Source organism: Sycon ciliatum, chromosome 7 (genome assembly GCF_964019385.1).
Source record: "Sycon ciliatum chromosome 7, ocSycCili1.1, whole genome shotgun sequence".
NCBI classification, from domain to species: Eukaryota; Metazoa; Porifera; class Calcarea; order Leucosolenida; family Sycettidae; genus Sycon; species Sycon ciliatum.
Genome location: NC_088649.1, coordinates 15,269,249 through 15,296,533, shown reverse-complemented (window position 1 = coordinate 15,296,533; position 27,285 = coordinate 15,269,249). Strand labels below are relative to the sequence as shown.

General features: G+C 50.4%; 2 protein-coding genes and 1 long non-coding RNA gene across 4 annotated transcripts; 1 reads left to right on the top strand and 2 right to left on the bottom strand.

The window, feature by feature from the left end:
* Positions 1 to 1,106: 1,106 nt before the first annotated feature.
* On the bottom strand, positions 1,107 to 2,069 carry LOC135821637 (52 kDa repressor of the inhibitor of the protein kinase-like). Its single transcript, XM_065334633.1, has one exon. The coding sequence runs from the start codon at positions 2,067 to 2,069 to the stop codon at positions 1,107 to 1,109; it is 963 nt and encodes a 320-aa protein (XP_065190705.1).
* Positions 2,070 to 2,169: 100 nt separating this feature from the next.
* LOC135821635 (52 kDa repressor of the inhibitor of the protein kinase-like) lies at positions 2,170 to 2,784 on the bottom strand. Its single transcript, XM_065334632.1, has one exon. The coding sequence runs from the start codon at positions 2,782 to 2,784 to the stop codon at positions 2,170 to 2,172; it is 615 nt and encodes a 204-aa protein (XP_065190704.1).
* A 2,973-nt stretch (positions 2,785 to 5,757) lies between these two features.
* On the top strand, positions 5,758 to 26,008 carry LOC135821088 (uncharacterized). 2 transcript variants are annotated; one of them, XR_010554292.1, is made up of 6 exons: positions 5,758 to 6,023; positions 13,818 to 13,919; positions 15,815 to 16,334; positions 16,714 to 16,777; positions 24,487 to 24,541; positions 25,842 to 26,008. It is a non-coding gene; the product is annotated as an uncharacterized LOC135821088 (long non-coding RNA). The 2 variants fall into 2 exon arrangements; XR_010554291.1 differs by lacking the exon at positions 15,815 to 16,334.
* The last annotated feature ends 1,277 nt before the right edge of the window (positions 26,009 to 27,285 follow it).

Below are 27,285 nucleotides of genomic sequence, written 5' to 3'. Positions count from 1 at the left end.
AATCCGAGAAGAAAGAAAATGGTATCTTCTCGACGGCAGAGCGCAGCGACAGAGGCGAGAAGTATTTTCTCGTCACAGCGGTTTTTTCTCGTGTTTTTTCTCACAAGTGAGCAGTCATCTGATCAATTTCTTTTTACTCGTACATCTTCACATGTTCTCTAAACCGCCGCGCATGAGCACGACTGGCCAGTCGTCTTGAGGTACCCACCCTCCCTCCCTGTTTTTTGTACTTGTCAGATTAGCCACTTGGGGTTTTACACCCGGTTTTTTCCCTCAAAAAAATAATGCGTCCGTCGGCGCGAGGGTTTTTTCCCGGCTGGATCGGCCCAGACGAATTAATCTGACGGTCCCAAGTGGTGCTTCTGGTTTTCGGTCATTGCTCTCTCAGTTGCTGCCATTGCGTTGCTTTCATAGAATAACCATGTGCTCTGTCCCTTCTTCCGCTATTCTACAATTCCGCATCCTTCCATGTAAAAGAACGTGGTGTCACACTTCTGGCCCTCCTAACCGCAATACAAATGTGCTGTTGTTTGGTGTGTAGCGAATGTGGCTTATCGCTGTGCGAGAAAGGCCCAACCCTGCCCTGCCAGTTATTCCAGGGGCGTAGGCAGGATTGTGGCTGAGGGGGGTGCTCACTGGAAGTGTGGGCCTGCGCCCGAAGGGTGCGAAAAATGGGGGGGGGTGGGGGGGCCTCCCCCGGAAAAATTTTCCATATTGAGTGCCAAATCCTTCATTTTTGCATCTATTTCATTATTTTCCATTCCACCAATGATTCAATAAAAAGTCAGATAATCGTATGAAACGCACAGTACTTTGCTACAGAAGTTGGATGGTAAGAGATTGACAGGGTGTGGTTAGACCCAGAATATAATACAGACAATTGTTGAAGTTCGTTCAATCCACGATTGAATACATGTAATCACCAGGACACTGCTGCACATTATACCAGCCAGGATAGGAAAATTTTATAATACAGGGGAAATCTTATTATACAGGTATTAGAGGTTACGTATGTCTGCCGACGAGTGCTCATGTTCAATCTGCCTCATGAGATTTGTATTTACAGTCCAGATGTGCCAGAGTGAGATGTACCACAGTACGCTGCATCATTCACTGTGCAATACATTCACCAGCTGCATTCGTCGTGGATGGCGGCGAGCAAACTCATCGATAACCGCACCCACGTCAACTGGAATGTCATGATGAACCTGCAGCAAGGTGAGGCCAGACAGCCGGGAGTTCTTCATCACTGATCTCTGCCGGTCCTTGACCAGTTTCAGGGCGCTGAAGGACCGTTCGGACGAGCAAGACGTCACTGGCAAGGTTGCAAGAAGTTGCAGAAGGCAGCGGATGTTCGGGAACATCTGGGAAGCGTGGGGTAGCGCTGTTGATACCGAGGTCGGCAAGCTAGCTTCACCGTGCTCTGCCTTTGCCTTCACCCACTTCACGCGCCAGCAGTGGAGCTCAGCCTCCATACTACGGCCAGACACAAAGTCGTCGTCATACAGCTTCACCAGCTCCTGTACTTGGGACTTCGCAGCGTCCATGGACATCTTTAGCAGCAGTGCTGGGATGGCACAGAAGCCCTGGAGTGCGGTCGAGTGGTGCGGCGTGAACCTGGCCTCTATCTCCGACACCATGTGGTCCAGAATGGGCACTGTCAGGGCACGTCGGTAGTACTGGACGGGCGTATCGGCCTGAACGTTGTTCCGTTGGGTCTGGCGACCACACAGCCTAGGAAGTGATGGCGTAACGTGCACTGCCTCACATACGGACTTCACCACTTCAAACCACTCACCATGGTAATTGTCCACATTTCTTCGGACTTCTGCCAGTGTGGTTGTGACGGAACTCACATCGTGCATTGCTGCAATCAAGTCCTTGGCTTCTGCTTGGAGACTGGAGGTGATGCCACGCACGTAATGAAGGCACTTGTTGACAATAACTAAGGCTGCGATAAAGTCGGTGTTGGTGATAGCCGTCAGCAAACCATTCGCATCCGTAATGGAATCTCTTGACCACGCCTGGGGACCTTCATCCAGGATTGCATTGAAGCAGACCACAAGCATGGGGTGAAGGGCCAGGAAGGATTCCAGTGCATCAAGTCGCTGCACCCACCGTGTCCTGCAGAGATCCTTTACCTTGGATGTATCAGGTTCCTCGTCTGCATCATTCAAAGCGGGGCTCGAGCGCTTTCTGGCGTTTCGGATGGGAGTCGAAGAAAACTGCTACTCGGGTGACGACGCCCATCATATTCTGCACCAAACGATCTTGCAGAGACGAGACGACCACCAAGTTCAGGCAGTGCGAGGCACAGTGCAGGTACAAAGCTCGGGGGTACTTCTCTGTGATACGGGCAGCGGCACCTTTCCTGGCTCCTGCCATGTTGCCTGCTCCGTCATAGCTCTGTCCACGGAGCTTGCCAAGGTCAAGGCCAAGACGGGTGATGGTATCCGTGATCAGCTTAGCGAGGGCCTCTCCGGTAACTCCTGCTGCACACTCAACGAACACGACAAAATCCTCTCGAACCACCTTTGTCGATAGGTCCACGTACCGTAACACCAAGCTGAGTTGCTCCTTGTTTGCCACATCTGTCACCTCATCAGCGATGACCGTGAACCATCCAGCATCCTTGACCCGATCAACAATCCTCTGGGCAATCTGGTCACCAATGATGTCGATCAGTTGGTTCTGGATATCTCCTGACGTGTACGTTGCATTGGCTGGGGCAGAAGCAATATGACCAGCTAGGATCTTGTCACCAGCCTCCACTCTGAAGTCCATCAAAGCCCAGAAATTTCCACAGTTTGCGGAATCCGCGGCCTCCTTGTTTGTGCTGGCGTCTCTGTGACCTCGCAGAGGAATATTTTGTCTGCCGCACAAGATCAGGATTTTGATTATCGCCTCCAACTTGGCGCGATTCGCAGCTACCCTAGCCGCGAGTCCATCATTGGTCAGCTGTGCTATGTCCTTCGTTCCCCTCCATGACACTGAGGAAGCCGTCAGCTCTTACCACAGCGTCCCGGTGGTAGGCTTTCCCCATATGCTCATCCAGGAGCGCCAGTGCTTTCCGAAAGTTCGTCAAGGGACGTCTTGCCAAAACACCGAGCGACGATCCTCGGAATGCATTTGCAAATAGACAGCATGGAACGCAGACTCCGCCGGAAAGCGAAGGGCTAAACACCAGCCATGGTTTGTATACATCGAGCCAGCGGGGCTGAAAAGACCGGCCACCATTCTTCGGGAAAACAAACGAACTATCCGGTTTGACATGGTCCTTTAGCAGGGCAAACATCACGTCGTCGTCGAGCGGTGCACCCTTCGCAATGTCCTCCATGAAGGTACCGATGTCATTTCGGACGACTGCTACTGGTACAGCCAAGGGCGACAACTGCGGCTCTTCAGAGTCTTCGACTTCGACAATTTCGCAATTAGATTCGTCAGATTCGGAAATGGCACTGGCACTGCTGCTACTGGTATCTGGTCTCTTCGACTTCCCTCGACTGAAATACTTCAAGATCGACATTTTCATAAGAATCCATTCGACTTGCGGATCACAAAACGACGTTGACACTTCTCTTTCACTTCTACCAAGTCTAGCTACACAAAGTGCGAGTCTATACCGGTAGTTGTACAATGCGCAGTGCATCCGAAAACGACCAAACTCACATTCAAAGGCAAAGATCTACACACAACTATACTACCACGGTAGTACGGGTAGTACTACATTGTACTAAAAATTAATAATTAACATTATCGCACCCCACGTGAGTGTCTCCATGGTTTGAGCCAATCAGCGGCCTTACTGAGCGTGCAATATTCCCCAGTACACCGCCAGCCAATGTGGATGCACTGCAGTGCGATATTGCACCCCGGCGGGTGAGCGTGCAAATCTTTACTTATAAAAGAGAGGCACCTGTGACGTGTGTCTGTGTGTGTGTGTGTGTGTGTGTGTGTGTGTGTGTGTGTCACGCTCCTTATAAAGAAGAGGCACCTGTGACGTGTGTTTTTGTGTCACGCTGAAGCGCTGCGGAGCAGCGCTGCCCTGAGCACGCGAAGCGTGCGAACAGTGTAGCACAGTGTAGCTAGCGGCCGCAGAAGCACTGAGCACGCTTCGCGTGCGAATCGTGTAGCTAGCGGAAGCAGCCACAGAAGCACTGAGCACGCGAAGCGTTCGAATCGTGTAGCCACCACAACGTGCTGAGCACGCGAAGCGTGCGAACAGTGTAGGTACGGTGGTAGCGCTTATACTTATAGCAGACACGATCAGTACGAGTAGCAGTAGCAGCCGCGCGCAGAAGCACTGAGCACGCGAAGCGTGCGAATCATGTAGCCTAGCCACCTAGCCTAGGCCATAGGTAGCACTAGCAGCCGCACAAGCGCTGCGGACCACGTGAACCGTTCTCTGCAAATAGAAACATCTGCAACAAAAGGATACAAAAGATCTGCACTGACTGCATGCACTCTGCATCTGATCTGCAGTGAAGAGCGCATCGCACTTTTGTTCGTAAGTAAGTTTATGAATTTTTTGAGCCGCTTCATCCGCCACCAGGTGATGGACAACCCTGACCAGCCTCCCGAAGGTGTAACAGACGTCCCTCCTTCTCCTTCCAACGATGAAGAACCTCCCTCACCAGGACTTCAGCGGTCTGGCCACCACCACGCGCTGAGCACGTGTGCTGTTCATGTACTTGCTTCACCCACACGCCACATTCGGCCAGGCAACGCTGGCGGGGGTGCTGCTAGTACCGGTAACCTATATTTGCACGCTCACTTCGAACCTATATTTCTATTTGCACGCTCACTTCGAAGTGAGCGTGCAAATATGTATGGAATCGAGCATGAGTACGAGGACGAAAGTGCGGAATCGGAGCCCGACGCGCGCTAGCGCGGAGGGCTCCGATTCTAGCACTTGAGTCCGAGTACGAATGCTTTGATACCATTTCTGACATGCATTGCACGAACTACTTCGTACTACTAGTACTACTACATGTAGTACTTCACACATACCTAGTACCTATCATCAGAGACCGTTGGTGAGTTGGGGATTGCACTGTTGGGTCACAAGTTGCGATGTACTCATCAATGTCGGGATCGTGGAACTCAGTCTGCTGCTGTGATCGCTGAACGCTCGTTGTTGGCGCTGTAAGAGCACGGGTAGCAGCATTGGTTGCAGTTGGAGACTCTCCATCCAGAACTGCAGCCATCTCTTTTCTAAAAAAAAAAGCGGCCTCTGATGGCTGAATCGGAGCACGCCTGGGCGTGCTCCGATTGGAAAATCGGAGACCTGCAAGCGCTCACAGGTCTTCAGTGGCTGATTCAAAGCACGGCAAGTCGCGCTAGGATTCGCTGTTGCCATGTCGATTGTCATGTGACATGTCAGAAAGGTTATTTGCACGCTCGCTTCGAAGTGAGCGTGCAGATATAGGTTATTTGCACGCTCACTCGCCGGGGTGCAATATCGCACTGCAGGCTTGTGGCTCAATGTAGCTGAACCATCGGACCTTATTTGTCAGCTTGGATCACGTGATCCATCCAGCTGCCGCGTGCGGCAAACAGCCCAAAAAGCGCTAACTCTGGCCTGCGAGCGTTTGCTGCGACTAGCGCGCTAGCGCTCGTGACATACACAAACGCGCTAGCCAGAATGCTTTGACTTTGATGGCTTTCAGCTTCTATTTTTTGAAAAGTAGCGCGCTCAGACCAGCTCGCTCACTCATTTCCTCTTCCATTTTTTAGGGCAATTGCCAATTTTGTTTGATAGACGAAGCTTAGGGTCTCTTTGGGTTTGCAACCCTTACCCTCCTGGAAAAAATCATAGTTGCTAGACTGCGACACTTCAGACCAGGTACTATTAGAGCCGCTAATGGACGACGAGCTATTTTCCGCTATCCGGAGCTCAAGCATTTGAGCCGCTAAATGGACGAGACTCCTGGGGTAAAGAATGCAGAGACTGAGGAGAAAACACTCGTATGGAGCAGGGAGTAGGTATTGTACTACTTCCTGGTATGGAGCACTGAGAAGCGGTAAGTCTTAGGGCAATTCTTAGCCTTCCCTACCTCTTAGCTTTCTTAGCCAGTAATTACTTTCTCGCCATAATTATGTTCTCGTTTTTCGTGTCTTCTGTAATGCCAGTACACTAGCAGTACGACTACACTGTAGGCGAGAGTCCATAAGCCAGAGTGTGCAGCTCTCCATCTATGCAGCATAAACAAATTGATGACAAATTTCCTTTGCCTAAGGGCTGGGTTCCACTGCCGCTCCGCCGCACATCATCCACGGCATGAAACGTCATCATTACGAGCTGGTCCAGCGAGGCCGCGACTCATCACCAGCTTTCGCTTCGCTGCTTGATACAAAAAAAATGCAAGCCGCGGTCACGGCTTGCATTGTTTCCCGCACTTAATTGTTTTATTCGGGGGAATTTTAATTCGTTGCACAGGCCAGAACACGAGGATTTTTTTGGATTTCACGCGCGCGCAGGCAGGCTAAATGTCATCAAAAAACGTCGAGCACGATCGCGGTACCGTGAATGGCGAGTGTCACTGGAACCGCGCCGCTCTGCTGCATGCAGCCAAGTACCGTGGAGCTGCGGAGCCGCAGTGGAACCCGGCCCTAACCAAACTTATAGCAATTTGAAAATGTTTGACAATTTTTCATAAAAAAACTTGACAACATTGTTCTTCTGTAGAGTGCCGCTGGCAACTCCATCGATGAACTCCATCAATGAGCGCAGGGATAAAGTTTAGAAACCCTTCTAGCGAGAACGTGTTTTCAAAAAGGAAGCACAAATATGCCGCGTAACTTCCCCTCTAGTATGGCCCCATCATATTTTGCACAATAGGGCACAGTAAATAATCAGCATGCATCGCAGTTTTCTGCAACATATTCCTGAAGTCACTTTGCACCTCAGAAGAATTGCGTAGCTGACTGGAATTCGATACCGGTTTAGTTTCTCTCTGGGTCATTATGAATCATAGAAAACCCGTCATACAATAGGTTCAAGCTAAAGTGTGATATCGGCGATATCAACAGTTCATGCACTCAAAGTCTCTCTCTCTAAACTACGATCACAATCAATGCTACGACACAGTCGCAGACTTTCACAGTTGAACTCGGGGTCGAGAGAGCCTAACTCTCGGGAACGTACTTCTCTTGGTCTGAATCACGGAAAGGCAAAGAATGATTGTGAACACTAGCAATTTATAGAGGAAGTTAGCTATCGGGGAGATCGATAAAACAGCGCAGCGGAGCAGGGAGAAGGATCGCTAGATCGAGATGGACAGCGTAGAGTACGGAATAGCTAGCCGGAGAACAGCGGGCTTTGCGGCAGAAAGATCGAGACTACGGGAAAAGACAGCGAGAACTAGCGGAAAGAATATCGAAGAGAAACAATGGAAACGTTATGTTTAGGTAGCGAATGAAGAAAGAGAAAGAGACGCCAGCGGTGTAACGGAATCCATAACTAATTGCTAAAGCAAGGGAGACAGTGTAGGAAAAGTGATATCTATTATTATGTGTGTGGACCAGACAGAGTGGCGGCAGGAGGAAGAATAAAATCTGTGAAGCATTCAGGCTATTGACTGTGGTGTGCAAAAAGCGTGTCTATCAGGCCGGCGTACAGGTTTCTATAGATGACAGGTCATGCATGCAAAGTGTCACGTGCTCCTACGCTACGGTGCGCCAATACTACACCACACCTTGTTTTCTTGAGAACACGCCCTCGTGTTCAAAGTGTACAGGTAGTAAACATGAAAGAAAAATGAAGCAGGGAAAACAATATAGATAAGGGTGTCTTACGATGACGTTTAAAATGATCTTACAATTTATGGTTGTCTATAGCGGTGAGGTCGCTGGAGTGCATTCCGAGGCCGGAGGTTATAGCGAGGCGGAGGGCCAGCCAGCGGTACGGGTAGGTCGTCATCGCAGGTCGGGTTAATCTGGGCCGTATACTGTGCAGGAGCGACTGGCACTTCAGGCGGCCGAATATACGGCTTGAGGCGGTTTACGTGGACCGTCAGCCGTTGGCCCTTGCTGGCGTCTTCGATGGTGGCAGTGACAGAGTCCAGCACCTTACGGACAACGAACGGGCCGGACCAGTAGCTGTGTAGTTTGGGCGACTTTCCTTTCGGGACGACGGGCGAGAAGACGGACACTTCAGCACCGACCTGGAGACGTGGCTTTGTGTGGACGGTGCCGTCATAACCCTTCTTCTGGCGACGGAGGGCGAGTGCATTCAACTGGCGGGCATTAGCAAAGGCTGTCTTAAGGGACGCTTCCAGTTGTTGGACATAGAGCGGGTAGTCCGGATGTGGGCGTGGAGGTGAACCGTACATGATGTCCAGAGGGAGCACCAGTTCTCGACCAAACATGAGACGGCTAGGAGTGTGCTGGGTGGAGGCATGCACGCAGGACCGGTACGCAAACATCGTCCGTTGCAGGTGTAAATCCCACTCCTGATGGTCGGTGACACAGGCGGAGAGCATCTTCTCAAGCGTACGATTGAAACGTTCTATCATGCCATCCGACTGTGGGTGATAGGCGGTTGTCCTGGTCTTGGTAATATCCAGCAGCTTACATACGGTCTGCATGAGTCGGGACTCGAATTGAGGGCCCTGGTCGGTATGGAGAGCGAGAGGTACACCGTAACGGCACACGAAGCCATCAACAAAGTAGCGGGCAACGGTGGAAGCGAGCATATCTGGCATGGCGAAAGCTTCCACCCACTTTGTGAAATAGTCGCCGATGACGAGGATGTACCGATTTTGGCGTGCCGTGGCGGGTAGCGGGCCCATGATGTCCATGGCAACACGCTGAAGCGGGAATGACGACTGTTGACTGCGGAGAGGAGCGGCAGGCTTTGGGACTGGGCCTTGGCGAGCTTGGCAAACTGGGCAGGCCCGAATAAACACTTCAATGTCCGAGGTCATTCCCGGCCAGTAGTAGCGCTGTCGAGCTTTGTCGGCCGTCTTCGTGATGCCGAGGTGAGCAGCAATAGCGTCAGTGTGGAGCGCAGTCAGGATGTCCTGGCGAATTGCAGATGGGACAATCAGCTGGTGAATTGGTTCGGCGGTCGTGTCATAGCGTCTGACGAGGAGGCCATCCTTGATCACTAGGCGGTCAATCTGTTGCCAGAGTTTGAGCAGAGATGGACTGGCGGTTTGAAGAGCAGGATCACCACGAAGCGGAGTGGTTGTCGACAGCCAGTTTAGCACGGCTGAAATGTCACGGTCAGCGGACTGGAGAGAGAGCATGTCGGGCGCCGCACCAGCAGCGCATTCCTGGGCAGTAACAACAGACACACAGACTGCGGGCAGACGAGAAAGAGCGTCTGCATTAGCATGTGTCGTACCAGGACGATGAACAATGTTATAATCAAAGATCGACAATCGCTCAATCCAGCGGGCAAGCATGCCATCAGGGGACTTGAAGGAGGCAAGCCAGACAAGAGCAGCATGATCGGCGCGGAGCGTGAATTTGGAACCCAGGAGATAATGCCGGAAAGATTCACAGAAATGAACTACTGCAAAGCACTCTCGATTGGTCGCAGTATAATTTTTCCGACTCTTGGACAGCGTAGCACTACCATATGCAATCACAACTTCACGACCCTGGTCATCTGCCTGAGAAAGAACCGCCCCGATTGCATAATCACTGGCATCGGTATCTAAGATAAATGCACGTGAAGAATCAGGATAGCCCAGGACAGGAGCAGAAAGGAGGCAAGACTTGAGCCTGTCAAAGGAAGACTGTGCCTCTGAAGACCAAACAAATGGCACATTCTTGTGAGTGAGACGGAGAAGAGGCTTAGCCACTGCAGAGAAATTCTGGATAAAGCGCCGATAATAGGAGACAAAACCCAAGAACTGTCTGACCTTAGTAGACGAATCAGGCGTTGGCCATTCACGAACGGCGGCGGTCTTCTGGCGATTGGGAGCAACACCCTCAGCACTGAACGTATGACCGAGGTACACGACTGAAGGCTGGAAAAGACGACACTTAGAAGGGCGGACCTTGAGGCCAGCCGACTTAAGACGCTCAAACACCGAACGAAGACGGGTCAGCTGAGTATTGAATGACTGGGCATGTACAATGATGTCATCAAGATAATCAAGGCATACATCGGGAATCAAACCCTGGAGCACAGTGGTCATGAGGCGTTGAAAAGTGGCAGGGGCATTGCAAAGACCAAATGGCATCACATTCCACTCATACAACCCAAATGGAGTAGCAAACGCAGCTTTAGCCTTGGACGAATTCTCCAGTTCAACCTGCCAGTAACCACTAGCCAGATCAAGTGTGGAAAAGAACCGTGCACCATTCATATGATCAATAGCGTCATCAACTCTGGGCATGGGGAAAGCATCTTTGCAGGTGACACCGTTCAACTTCCGATAATCAACACAAAGGCGGATACTATTATCAGGCTTACGTACAACGACGATGGGCGCGGCCCATGGACTGCTAGATGGGGTGATGATACCATCATCAAGGAGGCGGTCAACATGATCTCTGACTTCAGTCTGCTGATGAACTGGGAGCCGGCGAGGCGCCTGGCGAATAGGACGAGCGGTCCCAGTGTCGATGTTGTGTTGGACAACACCTGTGCGACCAACATCACCTGAATCTGTGGATATGCAACATGAAAACTCTTCCAACAACAGAGACACGGCAGAACGCTCAGAGTCACCCAAATGGGCCAGATCAAACAGAGAAGCAACAGAATCAACAGAGCTGTGGGTAGCATGAACAGGCAGGGCATCCGCCGGGGCAGATGACTCGGGATCAACAGAGCAAGGGCTAACAGTAGCTACCCAAGTGCCTTTCTTAAGAGTGACAGAGGCCTGGTGTGTACTAGCAGCACGGAGCGGAACAGGCTCAGCGAGGGGACCCGAAACAACACTGTAAGTAGCGGATATGTCAAACACCTCATGAAGGTCAGGGCGGGGCTCAAGAAGAAAGTCACCGGTGGGAAGTGGTGCATCACAAGCAACAGGAAGAATGACTTGGGAAAAGGGCTGAATGCAAATACTCTCCGTTAAGCGGACACGACAGTTAGCGGGGAAGGGAGGTGGGGTATTGTTATCAAGGCGACAGGCATTGTTTGAAGCAGGCACAGGCTCAAAGGTAAGTCGACGGTTACTAGTGTCCAAGATACAGGCATGCAAATCAAGGAAATCCAACCCTAGGACAAGTTCTGGCTGGATATCAGCAACAAGGACGTCATGACGGAATGCACGGCCACCAACAGTAACAGACACAGACAGCTTACCCAACACAGAGACAGGGGAGCCATTAACGGATTGAAGTCGTGGAAGGGAAGACTTGCTCAAGGATAGGTGATCCGGCAGCCGAGAATACAACTGCATACTGACCATGGATACCGCAGAACCTGTGTCAATAAGAGCTACAGCAGACACATCCTCTGCAGAGGCAGGTACAGAGAATGAGGAGGCAGCATTGACAGAGGTAACAGGCACAGGTGGTTGTACAGTCGGCAAGGAACACAAACCAGAAATCTCAGAGACAAGAGTAGAAAAGGGAAGGCGGAAGGCCTGAGGATTCGACCGGTACACACACCACAGAACGGGAGGACAACACAACAGCCAAGGAAACAAAATGCAGAAATGGATGCAACCCAGTGCAAACAGAGCGATGGCAACGAAGTCAAGAATATATACAAAATCACATCGGTCACTAACCGGAGCCCAAAAGGAGAAGACGGCTGGCGAACGTGGGCTCACCGTCGCAGCTGGCGCCAGTTTAACGGCTGGGAAGCCTGGCGTTGAGGAGCAGAGCGGCAGTCCCGGGCCAAATGACCGTCTCGCCCGCAGTTCCAGCACGATGTAGAAGGGCGAGGGCTGGGCGGCATGCGGCGGGGTGATGGCTCGTCACGCCGATGGTAGCCCGTGTCTCTGGTAGATCGGCGGGCAAGCTCCGTCTGGACAGACTGCAGTGCGGCCACGGTCTCCGCCAGGGCCTTCACTTGGTCGGCTAGAGCGTCCCTGGTGGAAGATGGCTGCGCGGAACACGCGGGCAACGTTGGCGGGCGCTCCTCCGGGGCAGTCTCCGCGCGTTGGATTGCCTGATGTTGCATCGCGGCCCGAAGGGCGTCGTCTAGCATGGCGGGGTTCAGCTCGCGGACCCGGATCCGCATGGCACGCGAATCCAGGCCCTGGACGAACTGGTCCTTTGCGAGGACATCCAAATCAGCAGGCTGCATGGCCGGGTAGGCAAGGCGTGCAGAGTGTCTTACGTTCTCGCAGAAGGAGCCCAGTGGTTGCTCCTTGGACTGGTGTGAGCCCTTGAAATTGGCGCGGTGTAGGTCCACGCGCTGGGCAGGCGCGAAACGGTCCTGGAGCGCCTGAATGAGAGCAGCGACTGGGCCCTGTCGGGTGGCCTGGGGCAGCGGCTGGTAATAAAGCTGAGCCTCGTCGTTCAATGATATTGCCATGAACTGACTCTGCTCGGCGGGCGTCCAGGCATTGATGGTAGCCACTTGCTGAAAATGGTTGAGCCACGTCGGCCAGCTGTCCGACAGCGAACCAGCAAATTTGTTTGGCATAATAGCGTGAGGAGGCACACGCGGGACGGCGGCAGGCGCAGCAGCAGCAGCACCAGCAGGAGCAGGTTGAGCCATGGTGACCAGAGCGCAGGTGGTGAACGAGATTCAGGACAAGAGGAACGAGGACCGCTAAGTGGACAGAGAAGCAAGCAAGTAGCGACCGAGACAGCAAGAGGACTAAAGAAGAAAGCACGTAGAGGACGAACCACCGCTGCCACCAGTGTGATATCGGCGATATCAACAGTTCATGCACTCAAAGTCTCTCTCTCTAAACTACGATCACAATCAATGCTACGACACAGTCGCAGACTTTCACAGTTGAACTCGGGGTCGAGAGAGCCTAACTCTCGGGAACGTACTTCTCTTGGTCTGAATCACGGAAAGGCAAAGAATGATTGTGAACACTAGCAATTTATAGAGGAAGTTAGCTATCGGGGAGATCGATAAAACAGCGCAGCGGAGCAGGGAGAAGGATCGCTAGATCGAGATGGACAGCGTAGAGTACGGAATAGCTAGCCGGAGAACAGCGGGCTTTGCGGCAGAAAGATCGAGACTACGGGAAAAGACAGCGAGAACTAGCGGAAAGAATATCGAAGAGAAACAATGGAAACGTTATGTTTAGGTAGCGAATGAAGAAAGAGAAAGAGACGCCAGCGGTGTAACGGAATCCATAACTAATTGCTAAAGCAAGGGAGACAGTGTAGGAAAAGTGATATCTATTATTATGTGTGTGGACCAGACAGAGTGGCGGCAGGAGGAAGAATAAAATCTGTGAAGCATTCAGGCTATTGACTGTGGTGTGCAAAAAGCGTGTCTATCAGGCCGGCGTACAGGTTTCTATAGATGACAGGTCATGCATGCAAAGTGTCACGTGCTCCTACGCTACGGTGCGCCAATACTACAAAAGTACCGTATCACCATGGTAATTCCTGGAAATTCGGTTTGTTTTCTGCCTTTTGTTGAACAAGCAGCAATGTGCAACAGAAATTACCATGGTGATACAGTAGATGACCGTGTGAAGCGGTGTGAGATGCAGCAAAGGTGAGCCTGTTACTGTGAGTCTATGCCCTAAACAATAAACTTTGCCGTGGGATGATTCTCCTTGGGCTGCACACTCTGCACACTTATTGCTAGGTATATCATTGGTCTTGTTCGGATCGTCCATTACGTTTGCAGCTGTTCAAACTTGTTTTGTTGTTTATTATTTTATTGATTTATTTATTCTACTTGCCTTTCCTATCTTCTTTTGTTTTAGCATTAGGCGATTTGATCGCAGGACAAGAGAGGAGCTGATGGACGATCTCTCCAGTGTCCCTCTTGGTTCGGAGCAGCGCCGAGTGCTGACGTTGGGACTTGGGTAAGGATGAGTGTTCCCTCATGTTTACAAGTTATCCGTTTTGTCCAACACTAACAGTTATATGCAGAATGCTGCTGAGTCAAAAATGTGCAACAATTAGCACAAAAACTGACTGATGAGATCCTGACATTCAACGACCTGATGCTTAGCTGCATCACGTTTATATCCGTTAGTGTTGGACAAAACGGATAACTCGTAAACTGATGGTCCTCTTTTTCAATTTTAATCCTTGGCTCTCCATCCGAGTTCCCTTGTGTGTGTAGCTATTATTATTTTTTTGGTGACAGTCAATTTTTTCTTCAGACTTTTCCCGTTTGTGTCTTTCCCTCAAATTACCGTACTGGCAATATTATGTTGCCGCGTAACGCGTAACCCAGGGGGGTGCGGCGTAACGCGCGACCAGGCTAGTGCGACAAATTTTCGTTGCGTTCGTAACGCGCGTCCGGCGGGGTGCGGCGATCTTTTCATTGCAAAAAAGGCTGAAAACTGTGAAAGCACGTGTACCGCGTGGTGAAAAGTTCAAAACTGGACGCAGCAGGAAGTCCTGCAATAGCAAAAAAAGGACTGCGGCAATATAGGAACCTGTGTAACGGCTCCTGTGCGACTTTGCATGTAACGCCCTGTGTGCGGTAAACATGTGCCAATGTAACGCTTCATGGCCTCACTGCGACCATATATATTGCCAGTACGGTAGTCAATATTTTTATTTGCTTATTTTTTTGCCCAGGGTCTACATTCTACCTTTATTTTACTTAGACTAGGGTTAGCTGTCCGTTTACCAGTACTCATCCACATATATGTGCACATAGGGTCTACACAGAACTCTATCAGTAGATATTTTGTGTATAGGGGGTTGTCTATCCACTGAGATAGCACTATATACTCCCATTCTGTGTGTTCTCTGGTAGCTATGTCCCTTGGAGACTATACGGTGCCAGTGTGGTTACCGAGGTCAGGCCGTGTCTGCACTGGCATCGTCAACTTTGCCTACTGCTACGTGCTCCCCAGTGCTCCATCTGTGTCCTGTAATTTGTTTGGGGAGGGGGGTGGGGGCAATACCGGTACTTCAGGTGCAGGGGGCAAGGGGACATCATGCCCCCAATGAACCTCTCCAGGCGTTGTTCTGGAGTAGACTAACCATAGGCGGAGTGTACACATGCAGCACATAGTTAGGGAGCTAGAACGCGGTCGGACTCAGGCATATTCAAAGGCAGTCTATTGTGATAGTAGTCCTGGACTGATCTCACTATGATGATATAGGTCGTGCCCAGCATCACAATGGCAAACATTATAAATGACTGTTTTTTTTGCCTGAGGGGCTAGATGAGCATGCGGCTAGACTGCCGATGGCAACCAACAGGCTCAAGGCTGTGTTGAGACTTCGTGTGAGCGACCCGAGTCAATTGTTTACTCACCATGACTAGGCATCGCATTGAGCATCGTATGCCCACTAATATATGTCACTGTTCTTAGTCGCACCGGGGGCGCATGTCCGTTTTCAGGAGACTTCTCAAAACACATAAGCCCTGGGTCCTGAAGGTTAGGCCTATTGTTAATCTTAATAGTCCTGGCTACTATCCCGCTGAGTTCACTGACTTTCTACTGAACCCGTATGTATATGAGGAAAGTACTGTTCTGACCTCAACTGCGGATTTCATCAACTTGGTAGAAGGTTTGCCTGTGCGGGACGATCATTTATATTTGAGTATAGATGTGACCAGCCTTTACTACACCAACATCCCCAACGAGCTCGGTTGTTGTGGTATATCACACACAGGTGTACAAGGTGGATGCCCCTCGCCCTTCGTACATGGTTATTAACAGCAGTGACTTCCTTGATGTCAGTCATTCGGAAGAAAAATGAGTTCGTGTATGGTAACGATGTGTTTCGGCAGATCCAAGGGACTGCCATGGGTTCGCCTGCAGCAGTGGTCTATGCCGACATTGTTATGCTGTATTTGGAGAAGCGGTACGTTTTGCCGATCTTAGAGGGGGAGGGTTTAGAGGTTCAGGTTTATAGACGCTTTATCATTGCATGGTTGCGAAGGTCAAGTTCAGCGCACTTTAGATAGGATTAATAAGTGTTCGGCCCTCAAGTTTTCTCATGAACTGGCACATGATGGCATTGATTTCCTGGACACCACAGTTTTCCGTAGTAAGGGATACATGTCGGTGAAGCCTCATTTCAAGTTCACCAATCGTTTCCTGTATCTGCTTGTCGGTAGTAACCACCCCTGTAGTATGGGTAAAGGTGTGTTCACTGGGGAGTTGATCCGTATCCGTCGGTCTTCGACCCTTGACCACCACTACGAAGCTGCTGCCGAGCGGCCGAAGCAGGCTTTCCGGGCCCGTGTATACAAGCGCTCCATCTTTCATCTTTCAGACCCGTACACTAGGAATGGATGCGCAGGGAAGGTATGTTGGTCAAATTGGCATGGGTTTGGGTTATTTCTGTAGTTGTATACAGTGCTCCTCCCGGCCTGCTGTCCTTCGCCCGTTGGTCTTGAGGTCCAGGTGTAATACCCCTAGCATACAGTCCGGTGGCCAGCGCGGTTGTTGTTACACGGTGGAACATCGGCAAGAGGTTGCTTGCTCGTTTGCCCCATGCTCAGTGTCCTCAGGGAGTTAGTATTTTCCTCCTGTTTGGATTTTGCAGTGTCTATGGTGTCGGTAATTGAGTTTTTGTTCTCTATGCTTTTCTGTGGTGTGTGGCCGTTGTTCACACATCTTTATTTGACTTGCTTCCTGGTGTGGTGTACCTTTTTGTTTTATATTGGTGTTGGTCCGGCTGTAGAGTTCTAGCATCCGTAGCTGCCTCAGGGGTGCCACTTCTCCCATCAGCGTCGACTAGTCCGCCGGTACGTGGTGCTATATTACGTTTAGTTGTCTGTTCCATCCTGTACGGGCTGTGTCCTGCTGACCACACAGTCTGGGTCTCCATACTTTGCATGTTCTCATCGTGTGTAGTGTTCACACGTACATATATGGACTGTCACACCCATATGTTGTACATGTGGCTGCACGTGTTGTCTCTTTGTCGTACCTGCTGCTGTATTTGTGTCTCTGTGCTGCTGACCCGTACATGCTGCTGCGCTGCATTGTTGTATTGCTGACACGTGCACCTTTTTGTGCTGATATGATATCGAGTACGCCACTTTTTGTGCTGATGAGGGCACCACTTTCCGATATCATGTTTCCTTTCGCCATGTCGGTTGTCAGTTCTCCCGTCGTCTCCTGAAGTGTAGTAATGAATAGCTCTCTCTCTAGCTCTAGAGAAAAACCACTTGACTAGTCCGTTTGATGTGTGGCGTGGCGAGGGTATAGTAGAGACAGCTCGTTTTCCAACCGAGACGACATTTGGCGCCCAACGTGGGGCTCAAACCCACGACCCTGAGATTAAGAGTTTCATGCTCTACCGACACATATATGCACGCGGCACCGTTTGTGCTCCTATCCATTTACATATGCTGCTTTCCACACCTGTGCTGACAGCCGGTACGCACCGACTCTGTACGCATGCACGCACAGTCGCACACCATTACATTCTGTTGGCATCATATTAGTGAGGTTTGCATTCCGAAACTCGACAAAAGATTCGGCACGCGGGAGCGAGGTCGAAAATGCACACGAAGATGCGGCATGTTTGTTCGGAAAAAGCTCCCTTTGCCGAACATATTTTTCGGATGAATTTTCTTGTGGAAGAGCGCTAGCGCGTGATTTATTCAAAGAAGTTTCTTATCTTGGCATGGCTTTGCAGGCGTCTTTGACGACATCAGCATCGTCAGCTGCCTCTGATTGCTCCTCTCCACTGCCTGTCTACTCTCTTTTGCCTGGAGTGTCCTCACCGTCATCTGTGTGGCTGAAAAGACTATGGCGATACCCATAAAATTTGACTTGGCCATGGAGTTGGTTTTTCTGAGGCGACTCAGGAGGCAGGTTTGGCCCTCGACTCTTTGGGCGCGATCAAAGTTTGTCGGAATCAGCAAGAAAAGGAGCACGGGACAGGACGTTGCTGATGCTGGGGCTCACGAAATCAAAACACATCATTTTCGACTTGCAAAACAAACGTCGATGCGAAAATTCGACATTTTGATGTTCGACAAATGACCAAAGAACGCCGAGCCGAAATTCGGAATGCAAAACCTCACTATTGCGGAGCTTTCCGGAGCTCCGAGTTAGTTGTTGTTTGGAATGCAGCAAGAGAACAACATTACATTGGCGCTGCGAGCAAACGCCTAATCCTCGCCATGTCCCTACTGTCACTACCGCCTCCGGAGCCATTCCCGATCTACAGCAGTCTATACGACGCTGCTGCCCATTTTCCTGCCTGGGAACGGTGTTTCCAACTCTATGTCGCAGCAGCCGGCATCTCGGATGACACTCGCCAGAGAGACACTTTCCAGAATGTGGCCGGCAAGGACATCCAGCCGCTCGTCCCTACGTTAGCCAACAATGGCAACGATCTCGACGGCCTCATAACCGCCGCCGCCGACTACTGTCAGTCGAAGCAGAGCCCCAGCATGACCCGCTTCCACTTCCGGCAGGTCACCCAGCAGCCTGGCGAAACGTTAGACACGTTTTATACTCGTTTGCTGGCATCGGCAACGACCTGCAGCTTTGCCGACGATGCCCAGAAGAACGTGGCTCTCTGTAATCAAATTGTGGCAGGATGCACGTCCGATCCACTCCGCAGAAAATTGCTGGAGACTGAGTCCCTTGATCTCGCCAAGGCGCTCAAGGCCGCCAGAGCATTTGAAGCGTCAGTGGAACAGACGACGGCGTTCCGGCGCACACAAGACTCGATCAATGCCCTCCGTCATCAGCCACCGTTCTACAAAAGGACACAGCCGCCTCCTGCTACTGTTTCAACTCCGTCGCGTCGACCGATGCGGTCTTCGCCACATCCAGCTGCAAACTCGTACCACCAGCCACCTGCCCCAGTCGCCACTCGCGCTCCAGGCCAGCGGGAATCCAGCACATCGCTCTGCTACCGCTGTGGAGAGCCAGGCCACCCTGAGTCACGTCGCTACGCAGGTTTGCACTGTAAACGTCTGCCCATGGGCGTATCGTCCGCATCCGAGATCCGACAGCGCACACTGGACACCATGGCTCGCTGGCCTCGACGGTGTGAAGAACGTCCACGACAACATCTTCAACTTTGGTAAGAGCGTCGAAGAGCACAACCGACGACTCGCCGCCTGCCTCCAGCGGCTCCAAGATCACAACGTTACACTCAACCAAGCCAAATGTCACAAATGTCACATCCTCAAGCCTCGGCTCGAGTTCATGGCTAGCGTCTACTCCGACAAGGGAATCCGCGCCTCTCCCAGCCACCAGCAGTCTGTGGCTACATTCTCTACGCCATCTTGCGTCAGCGACATACAGAGTTTCCTGGGTCTCACCAACTTCCTCCGCCGTTACATTCGTAACATGGCCGATCTCACCACGCCACTCCCTGCTCTCACTAAGAAAGGTACTGTTTGGCGTTGAACTGATGTTGAGCAGCAATCATTTGATGCACTGAAGAAGGCCATCGCCGAAGACTGCATGCTGCAATACTTTGACCGCAAGCGATACACATCACTGTATGTCGACGCATCGCCCACCGGCCTCGGCGCAATCCTGTGTCAACGCCAAGACAACGGCCACGATGCACCTGTAGCATTCGCCAGCCGTGCACTCTCCGGCGTCGAGCAGCAATATTCTCAAACTGAACAGGAAGCATTGGGTGTCAAGTTTGGCTGCCTTCGCTTTCACCACTACTTGACAAGGTGATCCACAGTTCACCGTTGTCACCGACCACAAGCCGCTCCTGCAACTCATGGCCGTCGGATCGAGACTTCCGCCATGAATTGAGCGCATGGTCCTCCGCCTGCAGGATCTCAGCTTCCAGCTCCCGTACAAGCCTGGCCCAGAAAACCCGGCCGACGTCGTCAGTCGCAATCCGCAGCCTCATCCCGACTTGCCAAACATCGGCGCACAGGAAGACACTGCGTACATACATGCCCTAGCTACAGCAGCTAAGCCTAATGCGTTGGCTCTGAAGGAGATTGCGGGCGCCACCACCGCAGACACCACACTGCAAGCCATCCTTTCCTCTCTGCAATCTGGCTGCTGGGATTCCAACCACACCACGGTCCGCCCGTACTTTGCCCTCCGCCATGAACTGTCTGAGAGTGACGGTCTACTACTCCGCAACGACCGTCTCGTCATTCCCACGGCCCTCCAACGGCTTACCCTGCAGCTTACACATGCGGGCCACCAAGATATTGTCCGCACCAAGCAACGGCTCAACAGCAAGGTTTGGTGGCCCAACATGGCTACTGAAGCCGAAGCACTCTGCCGGCAATGTATTCCGTGCCAAGCAACTCTCTCAACGACACCGCTACGTCCGGGAGTTCGTGCCCACACCACCGTCCACCAAGCCGTGGCAACGAGTCTTCGTCGATTTGTATGGACCCATGCCAAACGGTCAGCACCTGCTTGCCACTATCGACCAGTTGACTCGCTACCCGGTCATCAACGTGTTCAGCACGACACCCACTACGGCCGGTGTTGTTAAAGCTCTGCGCTCTACATTATCCATGTTCGGCTTGCCCGAAGAGCTAGTCTCGGACAACGGTCCTCAGTTCCGTTCTTCGGCTTTTGCTGATTTCCTCGCGCAACACGCTATCCAGCACTGCCACACCCCTCCTTTGTGGCCACAAGCAAACGGAGCAGTCGAGTGCCTCAACCGTACCATTGGCAAAGTTCTGCGAACTGCCAAACTAGCTGGCGAAGACATCAATGTTGCATTAGACCAATGGCTCCTAGCGTACCGCACCACGCCACACCCTGCCACTCACGAGGCACCGGCAACACTCATGTTTGGTCGCCCCATCCGCGACAGCATACCCTGCATTACGGCAGCCGCACCAGACTTGCCTTCAGCCGCCCACCGTGACCAGCAATTCCGCCAATCGCAGTGCGACGCTGCCAATGCCACCCGCCGGTCAAACGCCCCCATCCTCACTCCTGGTCAGCGCGTCTTACGCCGCAATGAGCAGGCACACAAGCTCTTACCACAGTGGGATCCCAACCCCTGGACCGTGGACCAGATCTCTGGGTCTACGGTGACGATCTCCAACTCAGCAACTGGCCAAAGATCGACTCGCCATAATTATGTCGTTCGTCAAGTCCGTAATTGTTGTCACACCGTCAGCCCATCACCCACTACCAGCTGAAAGTTCTGCCACCAAACCTTACAAAATTACAACAAAATCACATGCAAGAAGTCCTTTCACTTTGACTACTGCTCATTGCGTGACATCACTCCTCACCAAAGGACTTCCTGGGGATCACAATCCTAAACAGACAAATGTACGAATACCGCAACTGACTCTGTTGTTCTGCACGCCACGATCAACACGACTGCGTGCAAGACACAGCTGATCATCGTCGCTGTACTCTTCCCTGAGCACGTTACCCTGTCGCTGCAGCCTGCGACGGACATTCCATAGTTCCACCAACTTGATGGCTTGATGTTCCCATTGACGTCGACCATGCGGTGTTGCCATTGACGACCTTCAACAGACTTAGTGGTCAAACGAATGCTGAGAAGCTTCGAACGTTCGTTCTCGAGTCGACATTCGAATGTCAACTTGACCGCCCAAACGAATATCGTAACTCACAAAACTGTGAACTCTGCACTTGTAGCAGCGATTTTCATGCATGCAAGCACGTAGACCCAGGTGCTCGAAGTCCGTACACGTTTACAGTGTGTGTTTGCCGAGCTGAAACTCACACTAGCAATGATCACTTGCCAGAATCCTGCTCGTGGATGGAAGGTATCTTGTCCAAGTTTGTTTTGAGGCCAGGCTCGATTGAACCAGGCCATCTTTCGATCCGATCTGTTTCTCTGGAGTTCGCTGATTTTTCATATCAAATTTTGGTGTCGCAGAGGGTACTCTAAGTCCGTACTGATCAGAGGTGACTCGAAATACACACATATTTCTGCTAATTGCTAACTTGCAATCCCTCGGTTACGACGAAAGCACCGAAGGGATATGTTTGGCATGTGCCTCCACCGGTATTTCTTGCAAAAGCGTAGCTTGTTGCCGAAATGCAAGCTGTTTTTAGTCGGCTCAGAGAAGAAGCAGCTGCGCTGTGAAAACCGCGGGAAAACAGTGGTGGAGATGCCAGGAGTGTCAACCTTTCTGCAAGGATTGGTGGTTCTCTGTAAATTCTTCTCCTCTGGCCATTGTCAGCTCTAAGCTGGCTCTTGATGATTGAGTGAAGGTCTGTTTGACGCTGTGTCCGTTCGAAATCGGTCTTGACAAAGTTGATTTTTGCATGAAATGTAACCCAATTTGTATTTCGTATGGACACTCGAAAACCCACTCCCGTGGTATGGGACTTCTGCTAATCGTAGATCCCTGAAAATTGGTACGCGAGGAGAACATACCACACTGTCCCCTCCATAAAATATTTGAGTCGAATACAATAACAGAACATGAAATTATGGGCGTACGAACTTAGGATACCATGTACGGACTTCGAGCACCTGGGTCTACACACGTCTACTTTTGAAGCCGTGCCGCGCTGTCTTCATGACCAGAGACTATGGTAGGTCTAGTCTGCGCAGTGAACTCTAGTCTTATCTGGGTTGAACGTCGTTGCATGCATGCGTGCACCGCGCCCGGCTGTGAAACTGGAAGTGCAGTGCCACAGGCGATTTTAGTCGTGACAACACTCGACGGTCTGTCTGAAATAATAACTATTGCTGAGAGCCGTCGTTGAGTCTTTCTTCATCAAATCCACCCAACGTTCGTCATGGCCGAGAAGAGTAGGCGCTCTGCCGTATGGGATTTTGGAATAGAGATAACGGCTGACAATATTATCTATATTCTCACGACAATATTGCTACGTGTACTCGGTGCAAGCCGCCGAAAGACTTGGCAGATCATGGCGGAACAACGAATTTACGTAACCATCTGAAGGACGTTCACCATGTCGACTTGGATGGCGCAGGGGCGATACCGAAAAAGGACGGAGGGATAACTGCCTTCTTCAAGGCAAAGAAAGTGCCAGCGGCTAGATCCTCTGAGGCTCTGGATGCGACGACCGATAGGTGGAATTTGTGTGCAGAGATCTTCGGCCTGTGAGCGTAGTCACTGGTGCGGGGGTTCCTTTCGCTCATGAACTACCCCGAGCCTGGCTACCTGCGACTCAAGTGACAAAGCTAATTCAGCGGAAGCACGTCGCGGGCCTGAAGTTGCTGGTGCAGTAGTTAGGTGGAGAACCTTGAAAAGGCCAGCTCCATGACGCTGACTACAGACCTGTGGACAAGCAGACGAACGGAGGGGTACATTACCATCACTGTCCACTTCATAAATGAGTCATGACATCTACAGTCTCTGTTGCAGACTTGCAGTGTGCAACTTCACTTATGATTTGGGTGCCTTTTACAAAAGTTTTAGTGTTACATACTGGTTGGTAGCTATAATTTCTTACTGATTTCTTAATCATGGAACGGGCGACATTCGTTCGGTATTCGTTAGGAACATTCAGAGAAGGTTCGATTCGCTGTTTAGCACATTCGTTTGACCACTACAGTTCAACTTCAGGTCCTTGCCGTGGTCCGCACCATTCAAGAGATGGGCCACATTTGGTGTACTTTCACCAAGTTGGTCACTTATTTTAACCTTGCCGACTTTCCACTGCCGGACTGTTGCTTCAACAACTGGCGGAGAGCACATACGCATATCATCACTCTTCCTTGCAAACATCATTTCCGTCTCCACCACGTCCTTATCAGCCTGATCCATGGCTGACACCCCCAAGGCACTGTCCACTGTGCCGCCGGGCTGGTGGAGCGACGGACCGATTCTCCAGTGACGGTCGTCGTCCACAAGGCTGTTGGAGTGCGCATCCAAGATGTGCTAGAGCTGTTCAGTGTCGTGCAATGCTATCGCATGAGCTGATTGTTTAGTAACTGGCGGTGTTAGTGGACAGTATAGCGTAACTTGTAGTTCCTTGGTCTTTCTCTTTTGTATAAACAAACTAGTAAGCTAACGATAAACTAGTTACACTGAGACAATTCGACTGGCACAAATTACAACAAAATCACATGCAAAAAGTCCTTTCACTTTTACTACTGCTCGTTGTGTGACAACCACCATCATCAGTGTGCGCATTGCGCCTGGTTTGGTGCATGCCTGGTGGAATATGACATAGCGGCTGATGCAGTGGGCACGTCAGGTAACACCTAACGCATTGAAAATGACTCAACTATGACTTGGTTCGATTGTAGCAAACCTAATGATAGTGGTACCGAAACATTCGGGTAACCGGAGTAAGTGTCAATTGATATTTTTGGCTCCAGTCAGTTAAGTGATTCAATTGCAATACAATTATATACGTACGGTGGAACTCACTTAGTACGTACCCAGGTAAGACATACACCTGCATAACACGGTCCTCTTTTGTCGCACGGATTTTCCTCCCATAAGCGCATATTCAGATGTGTACGGATACGACTGCTTCCTTCTGTTCATGTGATTCATTGTCGCTGTGTTACTGTATGCAGATCTCACTCAGCTCTGCTCTCCGAGCATTCTGCTTCCAACACGACTTCCCGAAAGGTATGTATGGTGGCTAATAAATAATTAGGGCTGAAACAATTATACCGATAACTCGCGTATCGATCGTTAAGAGTGCAATCGATAATCGTTAGTGTTCAAAACGAGTGCTAACAATTTTTTATGCATGTATATGAGTGACAGTATTCCAGCCCTTGCACTCCATCCGATAGTGAATACGAGTACAATCATGTACTTTCAAGCGCAGTAAAATTGATTTGTGGCTTTGAAAGAGATCGGAAGAGAGCACTCTTTGTCTTTTCAGTTCATTTGCGGGAAAGGTCAGAGATAAGAGCAGTTGCTGGAGGGTAATGACAAGATTCTTCACTCTAGAAACAACATGAAATTCTCTAGGTCATGTTCATAAACCAGTCAGATGTCTACAGATGTCAACAGTGCGGTGCCACAAATTTCTAACGTAGCAAAAGTATCGTGGAACTTTTTCATAAACTGGTGTTCGAGGTACACGGGTAGAGCCGACAAGAATCGATAAAACCAATATATCGATCGTTAATGATATTGGTTGATCGTTAAGAGTTATTGAATGATCGTTTCAGCCCTACTAATAATGCGAGAGTCTTTACAGATTCCAGTGCTCTCATGCCTTTTGCAAGTTCCGTTTGTAAGTCAAATGGAACATGGTTTGTGGTCAATACTTCAGCAGTAGTGGTGCGAGAATATTCGGGTGTCAAATTGCTCGGAATTGATGTATGATAACGGAGAATATACCAACATGTGAATCACTTGGAGATATGGTTTGCCAGGTTCTGTTCACACTCACTAGGCTAGACCCTCTCGAATATTGTACAACAGTTTTGGCCCAGGAGTGGTAAAGGGCACGGGGAAAGCTATGTCGGGACCTGCTGTAAAGTCTGCCATACACGAGCTGTACGTCTTATCGGATGGGATATACCCCTGATATTGCTGATAATGAATGGCCCAGTTTCATTGTACTGCTGTCCGCGATATTATATCGTTAGTGGCATTGTTAACTTCTCATTGCTTGTGGGGACGCATGGATCATACGTCCATCCAACACCTGCCAATCGGAACCCACCGACAACGCTGTCGGTTGGGTTGGACCACAATCGGTTGGTTTTTGAGTCCAAGATGCCGCCTAGGTAGCACACAGCATTGCTAATCTGATTTTAAATTAGCTGCGCAAATCCTGGCATACTGCCCGTAAATGCATCTAACTCCCAGGGTACTTATGAGTTTTTAGGTCTATGTGGTACTTGTGTCGCATTGGCAGCCACTGTTCCGTTCTGTATTTTCTGGTGTATGTGTCGTTGAATCTCCACAGAAAATGTGCTAGCGCATTAGAAGGAGGTGACAGATGCGCCTGCAGGAGAATACATGCTTAAGAGAAGGCAGAAACATGCCCGGATCCACCAGAACTAGTGCTGGCAAGTCAACAGAGGCGAGTACTGATAATGTTCCAGATTGTGGTAGGATCACATAAGCAAAATTGACACTGGGAGGCACGGCGGTGGGTCAGCTCATGGCCAGCGCCAGCTCCAGTGGATATCACGTGCATCCAGTTCTAGTACTATAGTATGACTGCTACAAAGTAGTGCGGCCCAAATAGAACTCGGGTCAGGTGCCGAAGAACGGGGGGGGGGGGCATGTGTCAATGAATGGTAATAACTCCGGAAATCATGCTGGTGTATCGACGGCGTGGGCCAATGAAGTGCTGGATTGATGGTGGACGACTGTACTGCAATCTTGGCTGGTCCCACTATCGCAGAGACAGCACTTCCTGGTGCAACCACCCTATCCTGCAATCTATATAATAATTATTATAAGAGATTTGTGTGAACGATTTTAGCATGATGCAAGTCAGCTTATTGTGCTGGGGGCCTGGCTACATGTCACTATAGCATTTTATAGACTCGATCACCGCATTACGCTGCCTTGCGTTGACTTGATTGAGCACTCTTTTTGGTTAGTGTCAAAGGTATATGTAATATGTATCTGCCTTCGTGCAAAGCTCTCTTTGTGCGTGTCTTGCAGATCGCTGACTTTGATGCTGTGAGCCATTTTCAAATTGCTTTTTTTGTTCATTTCATATAGACCGTATTGCCATTTGTTTAACCTCCCGCTCTGAGCTCCACTGATGGGACCTAAAAAGGCTGAAACAGCTGTCTGGAGATTGAGCGTCAGTATTATGGATTTAGAATACACGATCTGGGGACAGCACTAGTACTGTCTAGCTGTTTCGTCCTTTGTGGACTCATCAGCAAATCACGGAGAAATAACTCTTAACTAAGGATGAACCTAGCAGCCATGAAAATAGATAAATAATGCCTCCAAGCCAGAATTCAAGGCTACATGTGTAGGCCTGAATGTGTCTTGCCCGAGTGCTGAAACTGATACGTCATTGAGATACGCATAGAACATCTGGCAAAGGAACTACTAAAGCCCCCACAAGCACGGTATTCTACTTCAACAAGGAAGACTTTTGAAACTGCATACACAGCCCTGCATGTATAATGTTGGTATAGGTAAGCCTTGTTTGTTAATTAACATGACAAGGCGGGGGACGCACTGTGTTAAAAAACAGTGCTCCTGATACACTAGTGTGTCCTCGGCTTTGTGACATGCTGTCAACCGATCAACACATACAACGTTGCTTGCAGAACGGCTGCAGCCTCGAAGTACGGAGTGCTATTTTGGAAAATGCTAGATATACAGCCTGTACTTATACAGGTGTTCTATCAACTAGTGCCATTATGACAACGGTAGCT

Excerpts from the sequence above, each read along its gene's own strand:
- LOC135821637 (XM_065334633.1), bottom strand. The coding sequence starts at position 2,069 with ATGCTTGTGGTCTGCTTCAATGCAATCCTGGATGAAGGTCCCCAGGCG.
- LOC135821635 (XM_065334632.1), bottom strand. The coding sequence starts at position 2,784 with ATGGACTTCAGAGTGGAGGCTGGTGACAAGATCCTAGCTGGTCATATT.